The following is a 24,767-nucleotide window of genomic DNA, read 5'->3' as shown; positions in this document are numbered from 1 at the left end:
GAACAACCTTCCAGAGGAGATCAGGTTGGCTAAGTCTATTTATTCATTTAAGTCTCTTCTTAAAACGCACTTTTATGGTCTAGCCTTCCTGTGATCCTCGATCTTACCCCCCACACCATTTATTTTATTGTTTTATATTTTATTGTTTGTTTTATCACTGTTTTTATGTGCTATTGCCTATTCTATGTATGGTTTTATTTACGATGCTATTGTCCTTCTGGTTTTAGGATTAACATTTTTATATTCCTGTTTGCTGTTTTATCCTGTAAAGCACTTTGTAAACCTTGTTTTGGAAAGGTGCTATATAAATAAAGTTTATTATTATTAAAGTTTATTATAAGTACAAAAGGACAGGGGAAGCATAACTAGACATTAGGTCTAATCTTACACTGTTAAACATTAATAATCTTTGATCAATATTAGTACTATTAAATTGATGTAACATAACACTGTCAGCGTGTCATAATTGATAGAGATTAATAACCATCATAATGTGAAAAAAGAGGCACTATGTGTTTGAAAATGTTTTCAGGTGTGTTTAATCCTGTCAGCAGATATATCAGCATACAGCTTCTAAAAGTGATAAGAGCTCACCTGAGATCACTCCCAGGATGATCAAAAGCACCACAGCTGTTTCCATTTCTCCTGCAGTATCAAGTATGTGTGACAAAGAAAAGAGTAAACTGTCTTTAATTGTCCTTACACTAGACTGGACTACTGTAACGGAGTCTTTACAGGTCTCCCTAAAAAATCGATCAGACAGCTGCAGCTGATTCAGAACGCTGCTGCTCGAATCCTCACTAAGACCAAGAAAGTGGATCACATCACTCCAGTTCTGAGGTCTTTACACTGGCTTCCTGTCTGTCAAAGAATTGATTTCAAAATACTACTGTTGGTTTATAAAGCACTGAATGGTTTAGGGCCAAAATACATTTCTGATCTTCTGCTATGTTATGAACCATCCAGACCTCTCAGGTCGTCTGGGACAGGTCTGCTTTCTGTCCCCAGAGTCAAAACTAAACATGGAGAAGCAGCGTTCAGTTTTTATGCTCCACATATCTGGAACAAACTCCCAGAAAACTGCAGGTCTGCTGCAACTCTCAGTTCTTTTAAATCAAGGCTGAAGACTTTTCTGTTTGCCGCTGCCTTTTATGACATCAAATAACTAGTCAACTCTCACACTGCACTGTAACCTTTATTCTTGTATTTTACACCTGTCCTATTCTATTTTAGCCTATTTTTTTTTTTATTTTTTTTTTTTATTCTCTTAGCTCTTTAATGAACTTTATTTTTCTTGGTCTTTTATTTGAATTTTATCGTTTTCATTTTGTCTCGATGCTTTTAATGTTTTATGTAAAGCACTTTGAATTGCCTTGTTGCTGAAATGTGCTATATAAATAAACTTGCCTTGCCTTGCCTTGCCTTGCCTTGCCTTACACCTTTCACTTTGTCGAGTTCAGTATATAAAGGCAGAATGAGGAAGCAGTGCGTGACAGGGTTTTCCCCACCATCATGCCTGTCCACCACTGATCATTAAGATTATGGACTCTAATCAAACAATGATCCCAACATTGAAAAACATCAGGTTTTCAGTATTTCTCACTAAAGAATTATGTTTATTATAATGTCAGAAGAAACGCTGCAACACTGTCACATTTTAACATGACTCAATATTCAGTGATTTATCAAGTTCAAGTTTGTTTATTTATATGGCCCTTTATCACAAGCATGTCTCAGAGGACTTCTCAGAGAATAAGCCTAGCTAGATCTAACTAAACAAAATCAGTGGTGAACAAAAACATATAGGACAAGCATAGCGTAAAGCACAAGATAGACAAGAGCAGATTTTAGCAAGACAAACAATCTACCTATTCTACGTAGCCTAACCTACCCGGCAGCCCCAGCCTTAGACCCTAATGCACACAAGGAAAAACTCCCAAGAAAAAACATAGTAGGAAAAACTTGGAAGGAACCTTGGGCGGGCTGAGGCAAAGAGGGATCCCCCCCTCTTTGCCGTGCAATAGGTGCCGGGAAATACAATGACAGAATTATGGACAACAACAATGACAGGAGAAAACAGAGAGCGAGACAAAAAGAAAGAGAGGCAGCATGTGGCGATGAGAAGGGGCTGGGGGGGTTCAGCGCTAAAAAATTCAGAGAAACGATTGGCAGCAGTCCTGATTCAGCGTCCAGGTGGGAACAGCAGCAGGGAAGAGGAAGACGGAAGAGCCAGGGCAGCACCCACCACAGCCAGGTAGAACACTGCACTGGAGTCAGAGAAGAGGAGAGAAAAACAGCCGCGTACACACACACACACACACACACACACACACACACACACACACACAAACAACACAGTCGTTGAGACACATTCAGGAGGGAACAGCACCAGGGATGGGACCAAGGTCGGCGCTGACGACACCTGGCAGGTGGAAACACTGCAGTGGACAGTAAGAGTTGACTTACTGTGACTGCAGTTTTGATCTGAATTTTGTAGAGAGGTGATAGCATTAAAACAGACACACCTGTATTTTGATATTTACTCAGTCAAACTCACTTCCTCAAGCCCTTACAGCCTAGACACTGTTTAACAGTGGCCGGATTAATAAATAACACGGTATATAGCGCAAGTGATAAAGCCACTGTACAGACATGCTGTAGTTTGTTGAGATGGGTGATGGGTTTGAATATAGTAATAATAATAATTATAAATTTGATTTGTATAGCAACTTTCATGCAAGAAATGCAGCTCAAAGTGCACCAAGTGCTTCACATAAAACTTGATAATAATAGTAAAAATAAGATAAAGGTGAGAATAGAATACATAGAATGCATCGTCACATGAAAATAGACATAGAATGAGCATAAAAACAGGGATAGAATGCCATAATTAATGTAAAATAAGATGGAGAATAAAACCCACTTGATAATAATAGTAAAAAATAATATAAAAATGAGGAATGCATAACATAAAATGGAAAATAAAACCCACTGAATAATAATAATAAAAATAAAGTTAAAAAATAGAGTAGGCCTACATAGAATGCATAAAATTAAGTAAAATACAACATTTGAAAAGAAGTGCAGCAGTGCATAAGTGCGAAGCAAAGTGCAAAAAAGAGTTTCAGGCCTGTATCAGGAAAGTCAGAGCTAGTTAAAGGCTAAAGTGAAGAGATACGTTTTTAGCTTTCTTTTAAAAATATTTAGCGAGCTGGCTTCCCTGATATCTATAGGTAGTGTGTTCCATAGCTTTGGGGCGTAATCGACTGATTGAATATGATGCAGTCACAATATTAATTAAATAATATAAAAAAATAAAAAATATTACTATGAACTCAGCCCTGTTAATTTGCTGAGGAAGCCTATATGTTTCGTTTCGTCTTCAATTTTGATGACTTAAGCCATTAACCTGAGAAATGAACTCCACCAGTACAAGCAACTTGTCAGCTATCCAACACAAAAGGATAAAATATTAAACCACAGTAGGTGCAGTTTGAAATACTGAAAAATTACTCCGTACCAACATACAGGCAGAAACAGAAGGCAGCCAAATTTAGTTATTTCACAATCTGAATGTGCATTTGAGCATTACAAACTGGAAGGCCTTCCCATGATGGAGTGATAGATTTGACGGATACTGTTTTCTCATACAGCTCCATCTGTGGGCCTACTGAAGGAAACTAATAATAATAATAATAATAATAATAATAATAATGATAAACTTTATTTATGTAGGACTTATCAAAACACAGTTACAACGTGCTTTACAAAAAAGAGAGAGAAAAATAAGCAAGTAAATAAATAAATAAAAAAGACATACAAATAAAAATCAATTACATGAAAGCATCCAGGTAAGACATCGGAGGATAAAATCATATGACTTATAAAAGAAATAATGCAGGATTAAGTGAAAAAAAACCCAAAACAAAATAATTAAACAGATCACAAATCACAGATTAAAAAAAGAAAATTAAGGAGCAGGCCCGCAGGAGTGGAAACGGAGGACAGGGGCAGGGACTAATTCGCAAACAATGATTCTCACACGCTTTGTCTTGCTCTTCACGTACTCAATAAGTGGAAGAGAAGCCCCTCTCAGGCGCTCCCTTCTCCCACCTTCATCAACACCTTCATCCGCTTTGCATGGCAGGGCAGCAGCCAGCACTCCTCCTGCTGTTCCTCCACCTGTACAACAGTCTTCAGACCTCATCAGACTCGGCACAGCGACAGCCAGCGCTCCACTACCTCTTGCCCACCTGACACAGCTGAAGTCAAGAGGTACATCGTGGTACGCATTGCTGCAATTATTGCCTCTGATACAAAGTTTTAATAAAACTTTATGGTAGTAATAATTGGATAAGAAGTTATCAATCACATTGCATTGTGAACGGTCCAACTCAAAGCAATATTGCCATAAAAGAGGAAGAAATACTTTGTCACAGGCTGCACTAACACGAGAGCAAAGTTTCTGTTCTGTAATTACTATACCTGAAAGCCAATTTTGCTTTAAGCTTGATTTAGTAAAGTGCAGTTAGATCTGTTAGCAATGATAACAATACAGCTGTGGGTACAAGTTGAATGTTGGTCTTTTATGGCAGAGAAAACAAAAAGAAACGGAAAAAGCTGTTGTTCATTAAGGCTATTTATTGAGGTTTACAATGATGGCAAAGGTCGCACAGTACTGAAGAACATGAAAAATACTGTTGAGGCAAAGAAATATGTCAAGTGCAATTGATTTAGCATTTCATCACTTATCATTCACATTCACAGCTTTGTTTTGGCTGAACACTAAATTTGAAGAGACACAAACGCAGTGCTAAACACAGAAGAGAAGGTGTAAGCCATAAATACGATCAAAGATCACAGTGAGTGAGTTTGTTACACAACATCAATACCCACACAGACAACGGCGCGGTCTTTACACCAGCTTGAGTCCCACCAGGGTCATCAGGGCAGCGGTCACCATCATGGACACTGAACCACTGACGGCAGCAGAGGAGTCTGCATCGGAGGAAAAGAATCATAATCATGCAATGGTATTGACAGATTAAAGAGATGAAACATGAACGATTAGAGAACAACTACCTGTCAGTGTGTGGACCTTAGAGGCCTCCTGTTCAGTGAAAGGATTATGGGCAGTGCAGGTATAATCCCCCAGGTGCTCCTCCTCAACCTTACCGATCACATACACAGATCCAACAGTCGTGATCTGATTGAACATCCAGGTGAATGTTGCCTTTGGTAGGGAGTCAGCAGAGCAGGTAAGAGTGACTCTCTCCTCAAGTATTCCTGTTTCTGGGTGCTGGGTGATCGTTACCTTATCGGGACCATCTGAAGAGTAGAGGAAGAAGAGAAAGAAGAAGAAGCAGAAAAGGAGAAGAAGAGGAAAAACAACCACATAGTTCTTACTTGTGCACAATCTTTAGTTCATTTGCTGGCTATATCATGGCGTCAACGTAGATGATAAAACTGTACTTCCTTGAAGATTACACATTCATATTAACAGTTTAAAGTGCGGTTAAGGTTACATGAACTGCAGTGGCATACCAGGTGAAATTACAATCAACAGTACTTACAGTAGACTGTAAGGCTGCATTTCGCTGTTTCAGAACTGGCAGGGTTGCTGACGCGACAGAGAAATTCTGTAGAGTCGGTTCTGTTCACGGGGCTGATAGACAACACCCTGCCGTCTTCGTAAAAGCTGTATCTGTCACCAGCAACCAGAGGTTGGCTGTCCTTCATCCACACTCTGGCAGAGATGAAGCCATCAGCATCGCAGGTCAGGCTGACCGAGTCTTTACCTTCTATTAAGTTTGTGGTTGTGGGACAGGCGATGGTGGGTGTTGGTACTTTGGCTGTGGGTGAATAAAAATAAATATCAAAAAGATGATAGAGACTTGTAGATACCTGCCCCAGGGAAACGTAATATTCAATTCAATAAAAAACAAAATAATCATTCCTTATGTGTGTTAATTAAAAATAGTGTGTTGATAAAATATATAGAAATTTTGAAATGAATGGCTGATTGTAGGATTGTACCATTCAAAATGTGTCAATACTGTGCACGCATTACTGACAGTTTACACTGAACATTAAAAATATAATATTCATTAACGTTACTCACGGTGCACCTCCAGCTTAGTGGTTCCTAGAATCTGTGCTCCTTCATCTGGTATGATGGTTAAGTGATATTCTCCGTTGTCCCCCTCAGTCAGGTTTCTGAGCTCCAGAGATCCAGTCAATCTGTCTAGGGTGATCCTGTCCTTATAACCTGGTTGAATAGTATCTGAAGTACCTGAGGTTATTATATTGGTAGTACCATTGACGGTCCAGACCACTGCCACAAATGGTTTAACTGGTGGTACTACTGTTGTTGTGAAAGTCACATTCCCCCCTGCCAATCCAGGGAGAAGGTCAACAGTTACACCTGCCCCACAGCAAAGGCCTAGAGGAGACAGAAAGGGAAGCTTACTGTATCTGATTTGTATTAAACAACAGAATAAACTGACATCTCAACCTGTAGTTGTATTATTAAATTTGAACGTATTCCTTACCTGAGGTTATGAGCACAAGTGCTGCCCTGAGAAACTTGTGGTTCATGGTGTATGATGACCCGCTTTGCTCCTCTACAAATGCTATCTGTTGTTCTGCCTTCTGTGTTTGTGCAAGTCACTGCTATTATGTGCAATAAATGAAACATGTGATTGAGACATCCGGGTTGGCGTCATTGAGCTATGGTTTATTACCTATGAGTCCAGAATTTAGAGTTTAGAGTTGAATTCAGCATCCAAAAGGTTTTTGGTCTAAATTACAACCAATTGGTATCTATATTATAAACATAGATCTACAGCAACTGAATCGACAAATTATGAAGACATTATTTTTGCTGTACATATTCCTGTAAATGTAAAACTGACTGTAGGTGCAGTCTAATTTTGAGCAAAAAAGCTTTTGAATATGTGCCTGAAATTGCTTTCCCTTCCCTGTTAGAATTGCTAGATAGCCTCAGTGAGACAGGAAGTAATGGCTATAGTAACCAGATGACCACCTGCTCATCAAACCATTACCACTCCTTAAGGATTTGTAGTAGCCTAATTGCAAGTGATAACCCAGTTTATACCAGACTTCCAGCACAAACACTGTTTCACCGCAGGAGGGCGAGAGAGTACAGATTTTGAGGCTCTGCTGTATCATCTGAACATGCAGTCAGCCTCACAACACGTGGGTAGTTTCTCTGCATTTGCTTTGACATCAGTGATATAATTGCGGCTAACAGTCGGGTAGAATCACATTCATTAGCAGGCTGGCTTCAAGTCAAGGTGTGGTTGTTCTTTCACCAGTAGTGCAAGTCTCGCGATGGATTCATTACCTTTGCATTATGTTCTCTCTGTACTTTTGACTATTGCAGGTAAGAATCTTGAATTGAAGTTGGAGAGGTTTAATGTCTTCTGTTTTCAGTTTACGTTATTTTTTCCTCAATGAACTACGGGTTAAGGAAAGTTCCACTAGTCTGTAGAGAGGTTTAGCTTATGATTAACTGTCTGAACACCAGAGAGAAGCAAAAAACAACAACATCGATATGGCCTAGCTTGTTACAGCCTATTACAAATACTCCTGTTTTTTTATTTTTTATTTATTTATTTGTTTTATTATTATTGACTTACTGACTTGTTTAATTTCATTTAGTGTTTGGTATTTTGGAAATGTGTAAAAACAATTATTATTATTCTAACAAGGGGACATAAAATATAGCTTTGAAAAATATCCCACCCATTACCAAGTCCAAAGCTTAATGGACAAAACTGAAAAGCAGGAGAGGAGATCGATGAGATCTTTCATGGCTTTTTCAGTGTTGTTCAGGTGTTATGTCTAAATTTAGCTTGTATCTATAGTTACAGTGTGTGCGGTTAAAACTGATGGGACTGACCATAGAGAGATCTAGGACAGACTTAACAGGCATCTTGTGCTAAAATCATATTGTTACATTTCCATACTTGTCCTTAATTCAGTTGCCCAGTATTTCAGTTTCAAATTTCAATTTGAAAACACAAAACATTGTATTCTAAAGTGTCTTGTTAAATTATGAAGTCTTTACCCAACCCAAAAACAAACTGTTGGCAAAATATTGCCCACTGCTTAGTATGATGTGGTGTCATTGTCAGACAATTTAATGAGTTCAGTTCAGTTCAACTTTATTGTACCAGAGGGGAAATTCTCCTTGTGTATAAGGTGTACGAGAACAAGCATAACTTTAGACATAAATGCACAAAAGTACGTAAAATATAGCACAAGACACAAGAGTCATAAATAAAGAACACCTCCATCCATAGACCAGCATTAAAATAAACAGCACTAACAATGGGCTCCTGGCTATTCTATATTAAATACATTAACCAAAGTGGAGCAATTTAATAGAATTGGAAATAAGAGTTCCCCACTCTTTTAGACTTGCCCTTCAGTGGTTTAAAACCTCCTGACAGAGGGCAGAAACTCAAATTCTCCATAAAGGGGATGAAGGGGAGAGTCCAGTGTGGCTCTGGCTGTCCTGACAACCCGCTGGTCAAAGATGTCAGCTTCAGCTTGACAACAGTGATTTTGCCTGCCACCTTAACTGTATTCTGTAGTCTGTCTCTGTTGGCCGAGGACGGATTTCCATACCAAGAAATTAAAAGGAGATAACTGACTCAAACAGATTCATAAAAAGAGTCATGAGTCTTCTATCTACACACCCTGAAGGAGTTCAGCTTCCTCAGAAAGAAGTCACTGCTGATTTTTCTGCATATTGCAGTGATGTTTTGATCAAACATCAAGTCTGCATTATCTAATGTGGTTACTTGTTTTGGTGTTTCAAGTAATTTTTAGATTAAGGCTTTCTCATAGCTTGTGATCAATAATATAGTCTCCAATGGCCCATTTTACATTGCCCTCATTACAGCCTTGCCCAAACCTGTAACTGTCTCCTCCAGGTTTAAGCCATGGAGCCGGTGTGATACCAGATCTTCTGAACGCAGCAGTAGGAGGGAGTGTGACGTTCACCACAACACTGACTCCACCAGTAAAACCATTTCTGTCAGTGGCCTGGACGTTTGTTGCTAATGGCACTACAACTAATATAATAACCTCAGGTACTTCAGACACAGTTGAACCAGGGTATCAAGACAGGATCACCCTCATCAGATCTACTGGATCTCTGGAGCTCAGGAATCTGACTTTTAGTGACAGAGGAGAATACAGCGTTAGCATCGTACCAGATGGAGGAGCAGTGCTGACAGGAACCTCCAGACTGGAGATACACCGTGAGTAGATACTTCATGTTGTTGTGTCACTGTTTCAGTTTTGAAGGGAAAAGATTCTGATAATGAGTATTATGCCAGAATTTAAGTCCAGCAGCAAGGAATTTGTGAGTGTGTTTGTTAATGTGTCCAGATGAAAGTATTCAAGAAATTCTAAAAATCCAAGCTAAAACATAATTTGCATGTTATTCATACGATCTTAGAAAACACGACAAATAATAGTTGTCTTTTAAAGAAGTCTTCATCTGCACAAATTTAGACTGAACTCTCAGAGACTATACTCTCTGTCAATTTCTGGGTGGATTTTCCCTTTAAGTGCTGCCAGTAGAATTTGCAGTCTCCACTCTTATGATAGCCTGTCATGTCTGTGTTATGAATAATTAAAGATGGTATTTCACTTAACAGCAGGTGCTGGTGTGTAATATCTTTCATCCTCCCAGTGTGATAAGTCCTGAAGTCAGCATTGTGTCAAAATAGCTATGATAATAGATATTTCCCAATAATGTGAATTGCATTTTGGTCCACAGTACAGTGCATAGCGTAATGAACCTGAAGCGGATGCTTATTGTCTGTTATTACAGTTGTTGTGTGCAGATGTTAAGTAAGTATTCTGTTCGGAGAAGTGAGCCACTTAAAGCAAACACAGAGGGGTTAAATGCTGCATTACCTCTTATTTATTAGATTGGGGAGCTAATACAAACCTTCAATTTCCAGTCATGAATACTCATCATGGTATAATAATCATGGAATTGATTCCCAATCACTACATAGTGACCTGTTGTAACACCATGTGAGGTGGTGCCAAGTACAAACCGTTGTGTTTTCCCCCACAGTACCAGTCTCCAATGTAGTGGTAACTCCCAACACCACAGACTTGTCAGAGTTCAACAGCTCTGTCAGTCTGTCCTGCTCCTCCTCTGGCTCCTCCCTCTCTTTTCTCTGGTTGAATGGCAGCTCCGAGGTTTCAGCCAGTGAGGGAGTTCAGCTCGGTGACAGAGGCTCCACTCTCACTATAGTCAGTGTGACCCGCTATGATGAGGGACCGTTCACGTGTCATGTGTCAAATCCTGTCAGTAATTCCACCAGTGCCCCAGTATCCCTCTCCATCAGCTGTGAGTTTCTAACCTGCATGCTTAACCTCTTGTCTTACAGCATATGCATGCAAACACAACACAGAGCTTCAGATTCCCAGCTTGATTTAGCTTATTGTAACAGCTTTGGAAGGAGCGGCCTTGTCTTAATGACTTTTCCTAGTGCTCTTTGCTCTTCAGTTATTGCTTTGTTTTTGTTGATGCTGAATAGCTGATTACTGGAGATGATACTATGATACAGTTCTGCCTTTTCACTGGCATCTTATGCTAATCAGTTATGAACTATGAATGATCAGTTATGATCAGTTATGAGCCTTCACATTGAGCCAAGCTGTATGCCATGTGCCAGTGCTGAGCTTTGATGTTAAAACGCATACATTTTTCTCAAACTAACATTATTTATTGGTGACTTTTCTCTTTGCTGGTGTCTGCGACCCGCATGCCACACATTGCAGTTGGCCCAGAAAATACAAATTTGACACTATCTCCGTCAAAAGAATACTATGAGGAAGGGTCAAACATCATCCTGTCCTGCTCAGCTGACTCCAGACCTGCTGCCCTGTTTCACTGGGCTCTGAATGGATCCCTGCTCTCTGATACTGGACCAGAGCTCAGACTGAACAACATTCACATGAGACAGAGTGGTAACTACAGCTGTCAGGCCCATAACAGTAAAACTCTGAGATATCAAACATCTCAGCCCTCACTTGTCACTGTGCTGGGTAAGTGGGAATAAACGGGTTTTCACAGTAGTGATATGGGTCAAAAAGATGTTACTTAACTGGTAGTTAGGTGTCTCTTTGAATCCGTGTGGCTTCTGTTCAGTTAAAAAATGGACAACAAGAAAATGACTTGTTTTTCATTTGGGGGATTTTTGAGGGGGAAAAAAACAAACAAAATCCCCTTCCTTATTTTCACTTCCCCTTTTTGCTCCCTAAAGTTGAATTTTATGACCAGTGTTTACCCAGCCAGAATAAAAAATAGGACTTCAAAACGGCAGTATCTGTTAAATTCACTCTGATGGGTATGGACTAAACACTGGCATAGTGTTGATTTTTACACTCTCTGAGTTAAATTAACACTAAGAATTTTGCTGTGTGTACTTTCTGTGGTTGTATAGATAATCAGTGAAGAAGTAATAAATAACACTTGGCATACCTACTGGCATACCTACTACTAACATTTTTGTCCCTTGAGAACAGGTATGAACTAAGCATGAACCTTCGCTGTTTGCTTTCCTCTTTTGCATATCATTCACACATTATTCATCTTTCACCAACAGAGAGAATATCAGGTGCTTCAATCGCAGGATCAACAAACCGACCAGTTGAGGGGAACTCAGTGAATCTAACCTGTGAGGCTGCTGGCTCTGTCCCTACCAGAGAGTGGAGGAAGGATGGCTCTCCTCTGAACAATGACATCACTCTTCATGACGAGGGCAGACTGTTGTCCTTTAGCGCTCTGAAGAGAACAGACAGAGGAGAATACTCCTGTAAAGTCAGCAACCCCATCAGCTCTGAGGAAGCGAAATACAACATGGTTGTGAACTGTACGTAACATACTGTAAGCCTTTAGTTAATGTATAGACACAGAGTGACAGAGTGAGTTAATTTTACTTGTCAAAGAAAAGTTCAAGTCGAAGTAAAAGCTAAATCATTCAAGTAATTACTTTTGAGCGAAAATCAATATGATTCCAAAATACATCCCAAATTAACAGATTACCTATTATTGCACGGCCATGTTAAAACACTGATGGGTCACTGTCAGCCTAAGTTTTGGGGTTGTAACTAAACTAGAATATCAAGTTATTGAGCCAAGCTGCATGCCATATCCAGTATTGATCCAGTATGATCAGGTCCCATTGATCAGCTCATGCACAATGACCTGAAAGATACTGATTCTACCAATTCTAACTTTAGACCTTTGCTAAGGAACACCAGGCCTTATCCTAGCCTATCTATACTTTTTATATGCCTCTGTGGACACATATGGGAGTTTTATATTAAATGAATGAGTGCCGCATGTAACACAACCTTTTTATATGTTTGTATAGGTAAATAACCTATATGTTGTACTTTTTCTAAATGAGATATTTAACAGTGTATTACCACATTAATTCTATTGCTTTGATTATAATATTACAAATATCTGTGTTTCAGATGGACCGGAGAGTGTTAAAATCACGGGTCCAAGTGAAATAGAACTGGAACAGACCTTAGAGTTAACCTGCTCTGCTGAGTCCATACCGACTGCTAGTTACATCTGGAGGCTGAACGGGACAGAGATACTTCGAAATTCTGCTGTGTTCACTAAAACAGTGACTGAGGTTTCTGACAGTGGAGATTACACCTGTCAAGCAATGAATGATGTTACTGAGAACACATCGACATCTGACATCCATAGATTGTCTGTAAAAGGTAAAGTTAAGTAGTTTGGTGACTGCAAAGTCAATTTGTATGGGCATGTTTGATCTTTGCATCTAGTGTTCATTTTAGACTATATTGATACTCCAGGATATCATGATAGACATATATCTCTAATAATACTGGTAACCATGTGAAGAGTAGCAGGCATCCTAAAGTATTTCTCTAATGACTCAGTTTGGACAGTCAGGGCAGCCGTTTGTTTTAAAGGTTAATTTGATCTTTGATACCAACAGAGTGTTATTTATTTGTATTAAGAGAATATCTGGTATTGCACAACCTCCATGGTGCACTACACTGCTTAAGTGCCCTTAAGCAAGGCATTGAACTGTGTCAGAGGCAATGCTTTGTGCTCTGACCTCTTGTATAAATGTAATCATAACATAGCAGTATGCTGCACTGCCATACAAACTGCTCAATAGCTGTTTTTGATTCCACACAACATCTTTTACATGTACAATCACATTCTCCTAAACACATTTTTCCTGTACTGCACACAGTTGCAGTCCAGGTAAGATAGGAGAGAGTGAGTGAATGACGTACAACAAGTGTGACTTGGACCCAAGGGTTACTCTGCCACCACAGCACCCTGATACTAAGCACCCTCTACATGTAATATACTGGATTAAACTGGGGTGTCTAGTTTAAGAAAGCAGCATGCAGGGCTTTTGTGATACAAAAATGTTTGTTGATAACCATATTGTTGTGAAGTGACTTAGGGAAGTCATTATTATTGTATGGTTGTGTATGTTTCCAGGGGCATATGTGATGTGAAAGGACAAATTCCAGTTCCTTTTTTCTAAATGGCTAATGTTGTAATGTTATGTTCTTTTATCTTCTTCTCGTGTGTTTTATTTCATACCTTCCCAGAGAAAGGCGCACTCTCCACGGGTCTTTCGTCTGGAGCCATCGCTGGGATAACGATTGCAGTTCTCTTAGTTGTTGTTGGGGTCGTTGGTGGGGGAGGGTACTATATGCATAAAAATGGGTAAGTGAAAACATAGTCTCCATTTATTATCAGATAGCCATTTCACTTATTTTTTTCAGGTATTAAATGAACAAACAAATATCATTACGCTGACATTTATATAGATAGTCCAATGTTGATACCCAACTGCAAAAAATGTATGTTCAACAATTGGTCACTTGCCTATTTGCTGTATTTGCTACAGCCAATGAAACCCTAACACTGATTGTAGCATAAATCTAATCCTGAACCCAATTTCTAAACCTAATCCAAACCCATTACCCAGACACTGAATATATCTATAGACTACTTTTCACATTACTGTATCACCTGAAACTCAGTAGACTTTTCAATGCCACATTACAGTTACAGTACACTTGATAGTAAGTTGAGTGTCAGCATTGGACTATCCAAATAAAGTGTGACCGACTTCTTTTAAATACATATAGCGAGATATTATGAGGCTACCTAAATGGTGATACTGCACCTTTTCTTTTACCGTTTCTTAGTAATGTAATTATGATATCCCATTGGTTTACACTTTTTAATGATCCTCCTGCAGTATGTCCCACCCCAAGATCCTGTTTCAACAGGAACTACATTAAAATAAGGAAGCAAGATGCCCACAAAAAAGCCATTTCATTGTGACTTCAACATTTTGCTGTTATGTGAAGACCTCATAACTCCAGTCTTGGTGATGATTTAACTTTACCTTGGCGTTTATGAATCCACTCCAAAACCCTGTTGGATAAACTCTATAATGCATGGTGGTCAAATTGAAAACATCTGTTTTTCTTAGTTCTTGAAAAGTTCACATTTTGGAGAAACAAGATTTTCACCTGAAAGCAATGTTTTTCAGGTTGCGGTTCACTTAGAGAAAGCACAAAGTTTTGTGACATATAAAACAAGTTAATCTAAGACAAATATTTGCCAGGCGTTAATATATGAACAAGAAGACTGTAAATTGAGTTGTGTTTATTTCAAGCTCCATTATTTCATGTTCCATTATTGCATGACTTCAGTGCATTCACAGTATATAAGTTCATCAAAACTAAAGTGATCAGAGGAAGCCTAGAGTTCTTACCTGGTTACTGAGTATGCACCAGGCTATTTCAATGCACATGGGAAAATGTCCGATACTGCCTGTGTGATATCAAATTTACATAGTAATGACTCATTACTTCTCTAAACAGAAAGTTGCAGAGCGTAAATCTTTTCAAGAAAAAATCTAATGGCAACACTTCTGGTAAGTGTTCTGTGAGCATGTATGTGACAGTGTGTTTGTGTGTGTGAGAGAGCAAGAAAGGAAAAGAGAGAGGGGAAAAAAGAGAGTGTGCATGCATGCCTGCGTATGTGTTTATTTGTCCAAGCATTTATGCAGCACTGTATGCTCTCAGAATTGGATTACCTCTAAGCATTGTTTATGTTTCATGTATTTTAATGCAGGTAATGGCCACGACAACATAGCACATCGAGGGGATCAGGTAAAATCCATTCCTAATGTCTAAGTAAATATCTAACTAAATGAATCTCAGTTTACTCTCTCTCTCCAAGTGTATCCCGGTATTGCACAGTAAACTATATTCCCAAGTGTGTTTACATGTGTGTGTCTGCATGTGCAACATACATGTGTGAGCCCAAATAAATGTATATGATGTATGTCAGCTAATGTCCCATGTAAACAATTCAGGACTTAACATAAATTTTGATGAAATAATTTCAGTTTGGTGGCTGAATAGATGCATCCAGAGGGGCAGTTTCACGGTCAGACCATAGACAGTTTCTTTATAATAAATTACTATTATTATTATTATTATTATTGTTATTATCATTGTTATTATTATAATTATTATCATTATTATTATTATTATTATTATTATTATTAGTAGTAGTAGTAGTAGTAGTGTTAGTATTAGTATTAGTATTAGTATTAGTATAAATAAGAAAATCTGCCTGATGTAGTGAGTTGGTGTCACTTTCTGAGCAGCACATTGCTCTTAAATGTGAGATGTCTTTTTTATAGTCTCCTATCGTATGTTAGTGGCCAGTCCATGAGCAGGTTTACAGCCCTCTGTCAATACAGAGATGATCCTTCCTCCGGTCCACCAGGTTTATCAAGGGGTTGTGTTTACTCTAAGGGTCAACATCAGACTTTGAACCAGGAAGAAAACATTGGATTGATCCACTGCACTGCTTAAAGCACAACCTTCACTGACAATGTAAATGTGTCTCACCATCCATGCAGCAGCTTGATACAGCTTCTCATGTTAATTATTACTCTGCTTCTGGCAATATTAACCACAGAGTTATTTCACTGGCACTTTTTTCAGCAAATTAGTATTGTCATATTACAGTAAATGTATCCAACATTTTGAAATTGAAATAATGAGATTTCTCGAACTTCACCAGAGGTCTTCATAACTGTAAATTTCACACCAAATTTACACTCAAAACAAATCTCTAACATCCCCTCTCTCCTCTTCCCGTCCCAGGAGATGAACTACGCAGACATCAGCCATTTCCAGAGGAAGGACGGTGGGACAGTCCAGCTAGGGGTACAGGATCCCTCATCTACAGAATACGCCCAGGTCCGAGTGAACAGTGCCATCCCTCCTTCCTATGATGCCCACATGCAGCATACGAAGAGGCCTGCCCCTCAGCCCAATGAGAACGCCTCCAACCTCTACGCTCAGGTCCGCAAGCCCTGACCACACTGGATATCATGGATCACCTGTTCAGGTCAGCGTTGATGCACAATCTGCACTCCCCCCTCAGTTCCTTCAAGGAGGAATAATATGGACTGGAGTTTAGCCAGTCCAAGCACTTTAGCAGTGGTTAACAATCAACCAGCGTCGGCAGTAAATGTGATACTGCCATAACTGTGACCAGAAGTCCACAACATTGTCCTATTCATTTGCGTACACTGTGTACATAATAGCTTTCCGGCTATATAATATCATATCAAGTCCAGCATTGTATGTGTACCGTAAATATGTGAGTGTCATTTTCCTCTTTATGTGACTCATTTGTTTGCTGGAGCATAATGTCTTACAGCGGTCTGTTGTCATACTTTAATTTTCCACAAGTTTTTGCATTTATACTGTATGGTTTCAGTATGATTTCAGTTTGGCGCTCATCTGGTTTTAGATTATGTTTTATTTGTTTGAAATGTTCAATTTAAATTTTACATTTACTTAATTTTTGTGAAAGTATTAGTGATTCAATCAGTTACTGTACCTTTTGGAGCAGTACATTCTGATTCAAGCTTTTGTATACATGTTCATATCTATTGGCCCCATTAATTACAAGAGAATTATCTATATTACATATTAACTATAATGACCTTGCCACGTTGGAGAGATTTAACTAATCTGTTTGTCCAAAGACCTGTTGAACAATCAATAGTGAGATATACATCTTTGTTATTTAATTCTCTCATGATAATGAGATGCTTTCTTTGCCATCAGAACTTTCCGAAGGCATGGATCCAACAGGGGAGTCAATCAATAGATAAAGAGTACTAGAAGAAGTTAGAAGCTATGTGGTCACATTCACTCACGTAATGCACATTGTTTTCATGTCCTGTACAGGAACAACATGTACTGCACACCTGTACACACTATAGCCTGAAACTCTTCATATAGAACTTCAGTTAAAGCAGGTATCTGAACTCAGGGGAAATATTTATATTTGCACTACCACTTTTTAAAGAGGGCTATATTTGTTCATATACCATAAGTCTCCTGTGACATTAAATGCCTCAGTGTATTTGATGTTCTAAAGAATGTATTATAAAATATTTCAGGCAGCAAACTTCGGGTCGCAACTATCTAATGTGAGATATATGACAATCTATATGTAAATTGATGTAAATGTTGTTGATGTAAATTTACAAAATATGTTGTTGATATAATGTTTATCAGTGTTGTTAATTTTACTGAATCAGACACTAAATCAGATCAGATTGTATAAGCCAATGTGTCCCCTTTTTGACAGAAGAATTTACCCTTACTTAACCAGTAAGCGTGTGAAAGAAAACAATGAGAAGAGACCGTTTCCCAGTGAGAACTCCTCAGCCTGAGTCTGTGTGAGTGTTTGTCCTAGTGAATAATAACCCATTTAAAGTTTATTTTAAACTAGGTCTCTTCCCCCCTTAGTGACCTATTACTAAAGGTCAAACCACCTGCGAGTTATTCATATACTTGCATTCAAAGGAAATTGTAAGGAAATATTTATCCTAACCGCAAGGCCTGGTTGTCCATAGTTCTGATCCTCATCTCCAAATCTTATTTTGCATTATATGTTTAGCAGTATCTCACTACTCCCTGCTTGTATTTTGTGAGTGCAACTTACCATTGTCTGCCTTTAATCTCTTGTCTGTCATCTGCCCCACATAATGAATTTGCGATCAATGTTTGGCCAGGAGGCCTTTTTAACCCAGGAATGTCTGCAATACAATGAGTGTACTCAGTTTGGAGTTGTTGCATTTGCCAAAGAAATAGACAAAAGCTTTCAGACCAATAAATGTATTTTACTGTAAATAAAGTAGTTGGTCTTTAGTGCATGTCCCACTTTTGTGAAATACATACACACATTATGACATATGGCATATATGACATTAAGAAGGTTACAGAATGGTTTCTTTTTATCTGCATATAATGCAAACCCAGTGCTTTTTATATTCACAGTCAGATGGCACAATAGCTTGTGGGTGTGGGTGTTTTAAAAAGATATATATTTACAATGCCTACGGTAAATGCTGTAAATGCAGTGGAAATCTTTAGAGGAAGTTCAGTGTCCATGATCATCAAGATAGGGCAGGCATATAAATCTGTAACAATAATAGTCCTGCTGGGTTCACAGGGCAGCCATGATATCATGTTACTGATATCATCTTGCTGATATCTGTGATCTCTTTGATAGAGAGATGGAGAGTTCATGACCTGCCTGTCATTAAAATAGTCAGAAGAGTTAAAAGTAGTAATAGCTGTGTACGTAAAATGTAATTGTATGTTTTAGCAGAAGAGGATACTGGGAAAATACTTGGTTTACACACCCCTGTAGGAAAGGATATTGCAGTGCTACATTTCAATACTAGGTTCACCAGGTCAGCTCAGTTTCCTCTTCTTCTTTGACCTAAGTCCATGCAAACTGACGAAGGTTGCTTTCGATTTCATTTGATTTACTCAATAGTCTTTGAAAGCATTAAGAATTTTAACATTATTTCTATAGTGATCCACACTGTGTAAAGATGGTAAGACGGGTTGGCAAAATACATTCAACTTTAGCAATAATGTATCTATCAAACCCTAGTCATCTAATTATTACTGAAGGAACCACGAGTTGAAGGGAACATGTATTTGAAGGGAAAGGCTGTGCAATCGTCGCTTAACCACCCATCATTTCAATGAAAAAGATGAACTAAACTCATTACTTCCCTTTTCAGTAACTGCCACGACTTAAATAGTGCACGGTTTTCTGTGTTTCCTTTATTTACAGATGTAAATAAACAGTAAACATACAGGGACATAAGAAAAACACATGGGCTAGGAGGCAAATTGTATGCAAAATAAATCCATTTCCAGGAATAACACTGTACGCTTGCATTACAGTCATAAATTCAAAGTATGGGCAAAGGCCTGGCTGTGCAAGACTAACAATGTGGCAATATAGTGTATTCAAAGAACTGGGAGTGTTCTGGTCTGGAGAGCTCATATTTAGTGTGAATGAATACTCGGTTTCCTTTCCTCCATTGCCCTGTTTGTTTCTTCCTCTGCCTTGCTATCTCTGAATGTTGAATTAATTAATGAAAGTCATGACCCCTTTGCACTATTTGTTGTCTTAATCTGAGATATTGGATGATTAACACGCAAAAGCTGTAGCTTTTCGTCATGGGAACAGTGATAAGAGGTGAGTCAACCTTTACTGTGTGCCTGTGTGAGCCTTGCAGCATAAACACTCCACACATTTTTGACACTGCACTGACCTGCCCTAGTTTATGAGAACTGGAAAGTGGATGAATCAAATCTTAAAGCAATAATGATTTCAGACTGAGGAAACTTCTACAACTGCATAATCAAATAATGTAAAGGAGATGTCTTTTTAAAATGGAATAATCTTTGGCATACTGCCCATACCTCTCATTATTAACAGACTATGGGGTTAATGTGGTCTGATGATTCTTCAGAATTAATTAACTGAACTTAATTGCACTCAAATGTCCTATAATCTGAGGCTTTTTCACACTGCTGTTGGATCACGTAATTATATGAGACCTGGTTTGGTGTTGAAGGTGCGATCTATAGAGCAGGAACCAAACCCACAAAATTTTGAGATACCCCTACCCGGGATAGAACAAAACATGACCTTGTTTTTTCATAACTTTGAAATGTCCCCTTCATGAAATGGATGGTCATAATTTTTCTTTTTACTGCAAAAGTCATTAAATTCTTCAATGAAGTGATTCACCACATAGGCAAAAAAGTGCAAAAAAAAAAAAAAAACGCCTGCCCTGAAAGAGGGAGTACCAAGTTAATCCCATGTCATTTTCTACCTACTGGTTGTATTTACATCATATTTGCACTGATGGTCTACAGGTAGTGTCCCTACACTCAAAAGCAACCAGAATGTCAAAATATGGTTCTATTGTGAATCAGCAGCCTTTTATATAAGGCCTTATTATAGGCAGAAATATCAAACAGTTATTTTTTCTGAGAAATACTCACTTCTAATCCTAATCCTAATCTAATAATACTGTAATCAGTACCCAATTATGCTAATAATTCATTCATTCAGGTAGTCACTGACATTGTCTCATCAAAAACAATAAGTAATAGTTTGTCACTGAGCACTATTATTGTGACTATCCACTGAGTATAACCCAAAAAAGTACACGAAAATGCCTGCCTTGTAACATGGAATACCAAGTTGATACCATGTTTTTTACCCACTGGTTGTCTTTACAGACTTCATATTAGCACTGATGGTTCTCAGGTAGTATCTCTAGACCTCAAAGCAACCTTAAATTAACCACAATGTCCAAATCGAGGGCTTGGAGCCAAAGGGGCGTAAGTGTGATTTTGGTCGAATATGAGTATTAAATATCAATTGAAAGGTCTCAGTGAGATCTTTTCCGTGCCAAAAGGACACAACTGAAATCATGACCCATAAGTTTTAATTAAACAAAAACTGAAAGCCGTAACTGTAAAAGTAGGGTTTTGTTTGCTGCCAAAAGGGCGTAACTGCACTTACGCCCTTTTGACACCAAGCAAAACCCCAATTTGACACTGAACAAGCATTGTGGGTAGAGGATTCTAACAGCACTTAGGTCAACTCAAAATACATGCTGATGTAAGTAATGCTAGCATGGCAGATGACAGATGTACTTGTGTTGCATTTACTATGTCAGTCGAGGACTGCTTGGAACAGCTTCCATGTTCATGCATGCTGGTCATGGAGATAGACAACGGTTCATCCCAGTATCCAGGATTTCAAAGAAATTGGGAACGGCTGTGTATGTGAGTCTTCCAGCATGCCACGCATTGACCGGATGTGATACAACAAGCAGCCTGTTCAAAATAGGCAAAATAAATGCTGCTCGTTGTATCACATCCGGTCAATGCAGTCCTCGATTGACATAGTAAATGAGCAACACGAGTACATCTGTATCATCGCTTTTCACAATGATGTTTTGATATCTGTCAGAGAGGTGAATTGCATGCAGCACCATTCTGGTGTCAGCTTCCTCTTGTGCGCTGTACAACTCAGGCAAGCAGTGGACACCTGTGTGGTCAACCATCCTGACCTCCTGGCCATTTTCAAATCCACCTGCTAATATAATGGAATCTTGGTCTTTGAGTCTTCTTACCCTGTTACCACAGCTCTGCAAGTACAGTCTATAATTTGGAACATTTCCAGTTCCTGTGATGTGATGTGATCTGCTGTCTCTTATGTTTCCTCTTCTCTCCCTCTCAAGACACTTAATTGAAAGCAGGTGGATTTGAAAATGGCCAGGAGGATTAGATGAAATGAATGAATGAAATGAATGAATAAATGAATGATTTCATGTCATGTTATGAAAAAACAAGGTCATGTTTTGTTCTAAGGCCCTTTTTGAGGGTTTGTTCCTGCACTACTAGTAGACAAACCTTCTAATTATTGGGAATGATTTGACTGATCCACTGTTCATACAGTGCAATGCTGCCTTACAGTATTACTCATTTCTAGAGAGATAGTGTTGGTCAGTAATGAAGAACGCATCCTACATCCTCCCTAAAATAGGCTATGCTTACCTGGAAGAGGAGGGAACAAAGTGTTGATTACCTACTGCAAGACAGAGTTTGCGAGAACAGGGTGAGGGACACAGTGCCACCCAGTGTTTTATGCGATGTTCCTACAAAGTGGACAGAAAAAAATCCTGTAAATTCAACAAGCCTGTTTTCTCTTGCATGCTGTATTTTCCCAATTTAGACTCTGAACCACATTCACATAAAGATTCATGGACACTGAAATGAGATTCCACCCTATAACTCACAAACCCCTCTAACTGTAGCCTCACTCAACCCGGGCAATTAACATACAAGGTTTGTTTTCATGATTTTGGTAAATACGCTTTGGCATGGAATGTGAGGATGTTTTTTTTGTGTGTTTTTTTTGTTGTTATTTCTGCTTTATTTGTGCAGTCACAGTAGAGAGAGACAGGAAAGACAGGTCAAAGAGAGGGGATGACATGGAGCAAGCACAGACCGAACCTGTGCCAACCTGCAACTCGACCGGTTAAGCCACCTAGGCGACACGTGTGGAGTAAATTCTGATGTTAAGCAAGAGGATATTGTGAGATTGGGGTGTGTGAGATTAATTTACTAAACAGCAGGACAACATCCTGCTCTGGACTCACAGTTGTTTACAAAGGGGATAGTTCCTCTTGAAATTTACATATCTTGGTAGTTAGTTTGTTGGCTAACGTGTTGCAATATTTGTCTATGGTAATACTTTGAATATCCTGTTAATTCATGTATACAGGGATATTACAGTAATTATCACAAAAATGCGTATAAACAGTTTAGCTAGAATAAGACCTTATAGGAGGATAAACTATTAGCTGGAATATTGTGTCCATGTAAACACTTTCACTGATACTGTAGTCAAAGCATTTTGATTAGATATACTTTGCATTGTGGTGCTGAACGTGAATTTCATGGTGTTGTAAGTTTTAATAAAGTCTCTCTCAGCAGGATACAACAGTCAATCCACTGTTTTAGCAGCAAGTGAGTATCCATCACTGGTCAAATAAATACCAATGACTAATCCTGCTTATCTCAAACCAAAGCACTAAATACCTCCATTGTATCCATGATAAGAAAACAGTGGTCATTGCGAAATGCTAAATCGCACATTTGCTCTGTATCTTTTGTACTGTGTTATCTCTCTGTCTAATCTATAAAAATTACCTGTGAAATAAAATGTTGTGTCAAAATTAGCTTCAACAAGAGGGTATTATCTTTTTCTGTCCTCATCAATGGGATTATTTGTTGTGTATAAAAGACACACAAATACAATTAATAAACACATGCAGTACAACTGAGCTTAGTCCCATTTGACGATGAGGGCTAATGCATGAAGGTACGTGTGTGTGTGTGTGTGTGTGTGTGTGTGTGTGTGTGTGTGTGAGAGAGAGAGAGAGAGAGAGTACAATCCCAAATCCCTGCCAAAACCACTTTATAGTTTAATTCCTTTTCCTGTTAAACATTATCTATTTTATTGTTATGATCCCATTACTGCCATAACATTACAATTATTTACTGTTGTTGTGGTTATTGCTATTATTATAATCGTACTGTTTATTCATATTATCACACAAAAGCCACACCACATAAGGCAATGCAGAGCTACAGTACTTCTACTACAGTAGAATTAGTCCATTTTCAAATTTTCATCTTCGTATCAGAATAAATCACAAAATGCTGGAATGAATGAAATATATTAAAAAATATACATATATCTCTTATGATTAACAGGCAATGTTCCTCGTTAATTCTACTGAGCTGTATGTCAATCCTGTATATTCTTGGTATTTTCTCCTCACAACTGTCGATTTGGCATCATTAGTCACAATGGAGTGAACTTCCTTCTGGAAAATGAAATGAGTGTACCACTGATTGATTTATATGGATGTGTTTCTTTATCTTTGAAACGCCTGTGGTGAATAATGTACTCCAATCTCTTTTACTACTTACTGAAATTGAACAGGGAAGAAAGATAACAGAATCATAGAGAGCAAAATGACAAGGAAGACAGGACCCTCTGGTTTATTATGCTTTTACAATTACTTTGTGTAACACAGCAATAAAACCTTTCTTCTTTATCATTCCAGTTTCTATTTTCTGTACTCTCACCTGTATAATTTCATTTTTAGACCTTTGGTTTCGTCATTTGGTTTAGTTGAAGCGGAGAACCAAATATTCAATACTGGCAAACTATGATTAAAATGACTTCCCATTCCATATCAGACCAGAGTGACTTATCATATCACATATTGATCACGTTGATCACATGTTGAAGTGATTGTGGCAAAGGGTGGTGTGTTTAAAGTTTTAAAAAAACAAAACAATAACAACCTGCTATGCTGTTTGAAGAACTGTGTGTGCAGCTCTGATGGGGATTCTCAGAAAAATACAGTGCAATAAGAGTAAAAAAAGGCTTGCAAAAGGAAGACTCTATGTACAGGCACTGACAGGTAAGAAGAGCATACAATACTGCAGCTATTAAACTCCATAACTGTTTATATGCATGTGACCCGGCCCAGTAGGAATAGGAGATTGTACTGTACCACCTATGGCGTAACACTCAAGGAGCCAACCAAATACTTACACACAGAGCGGGAGACATACATTCAGTTCACACAAAATGTTTATTTGATTTGCTGCAAAGAAACTAGATGGAAAATAGATTAGTCCAAACAATACTCTTTTTATTATAAATAATAAATACAGATGAA

General features: G+C 38.4%; 2 protein-coding genes across 2 annotated transcripts; one reads left to right on the top strand and one right to left on the bottom strand.

The window, feature by feature from the left end:
• Window positions 1-4,641: 4,641 nt before the first annotated feature.
• On the bottom strand, window positions 4,642-6,639 carry LOC139649640 (cell adhesion molecule CEACAM6-like). The gene is made up of 5 exons (XM_071526113.1): window positions 6,552-6,639; window positions 6,122-6,442; window positions 5,574-5,852; window positions 5,083-5,328; window positions 4,642-4,998 (listed from the first exon to the last, which is right to left on the bottom strand). Exons 1-5 carry the CDS (start codon window positions 6,595-6,597, stop codon window positions 4,916-4,918), a joined length of 975 nt encoding a protein of 324 aa, XP_071382214.1. The 5' UTR covers window positions 6,598-6,639; the 3' UTR covers window positions 4,642-4,915.
• Window positions 6,640-7,313: 674 nt separating this feature from the next.
• Window positions 7,314-16,757, top strand: LOC139649630 (cell adhesion molecule CEACAM8-like). The gene is made up of 8 exons (XM_071526098.1): window positions 7,314-7,405; window positions 8,964-9,293; window positions 10,124-10,402; window positions 10,837-11,103; window positions 13,675-13,792; window positions 14,965-15,017; window positions 15,218-15,255; window positions 16,264-16,757. Exons 1-8 carry the CDS (start codon window positions 7,354-7,356, stop codon window positions 16,477-16,479), a joined length of 1,353 nt encoding a protein of 450 aa, XP_071382199.1. The 5' UTR covers window positions 7,314-7,353; the 3' UTR covers window positions 16,480-16,757.
• Window positions 16,758-24,767: the final 8,010 nt, after the last annotated feature.

This window comes from Centroberyx affinis, unplaced genomic scaffold (assembly GCF_046629955.1).
Source record: "Centroberyx affinis isolate AG114_WGS23_722 - 3 ecotype Tasmania unplaced genomic scaffold, CSIRO-AGI_Caff_v1 ptg001385l_1, whole genome shotgun sequence".
NCBI classification, from domain to species: Eukaryota; Metazoa; Chordata; class Actinopteri; order Beryciformes; family Berycidae; genus Centroberyx; species Centroberyx affinis.
Note: the sequence above shows the minus strand (reverse complement) of the source record. Positions and strands in the feature narration are given on the sequence as shown.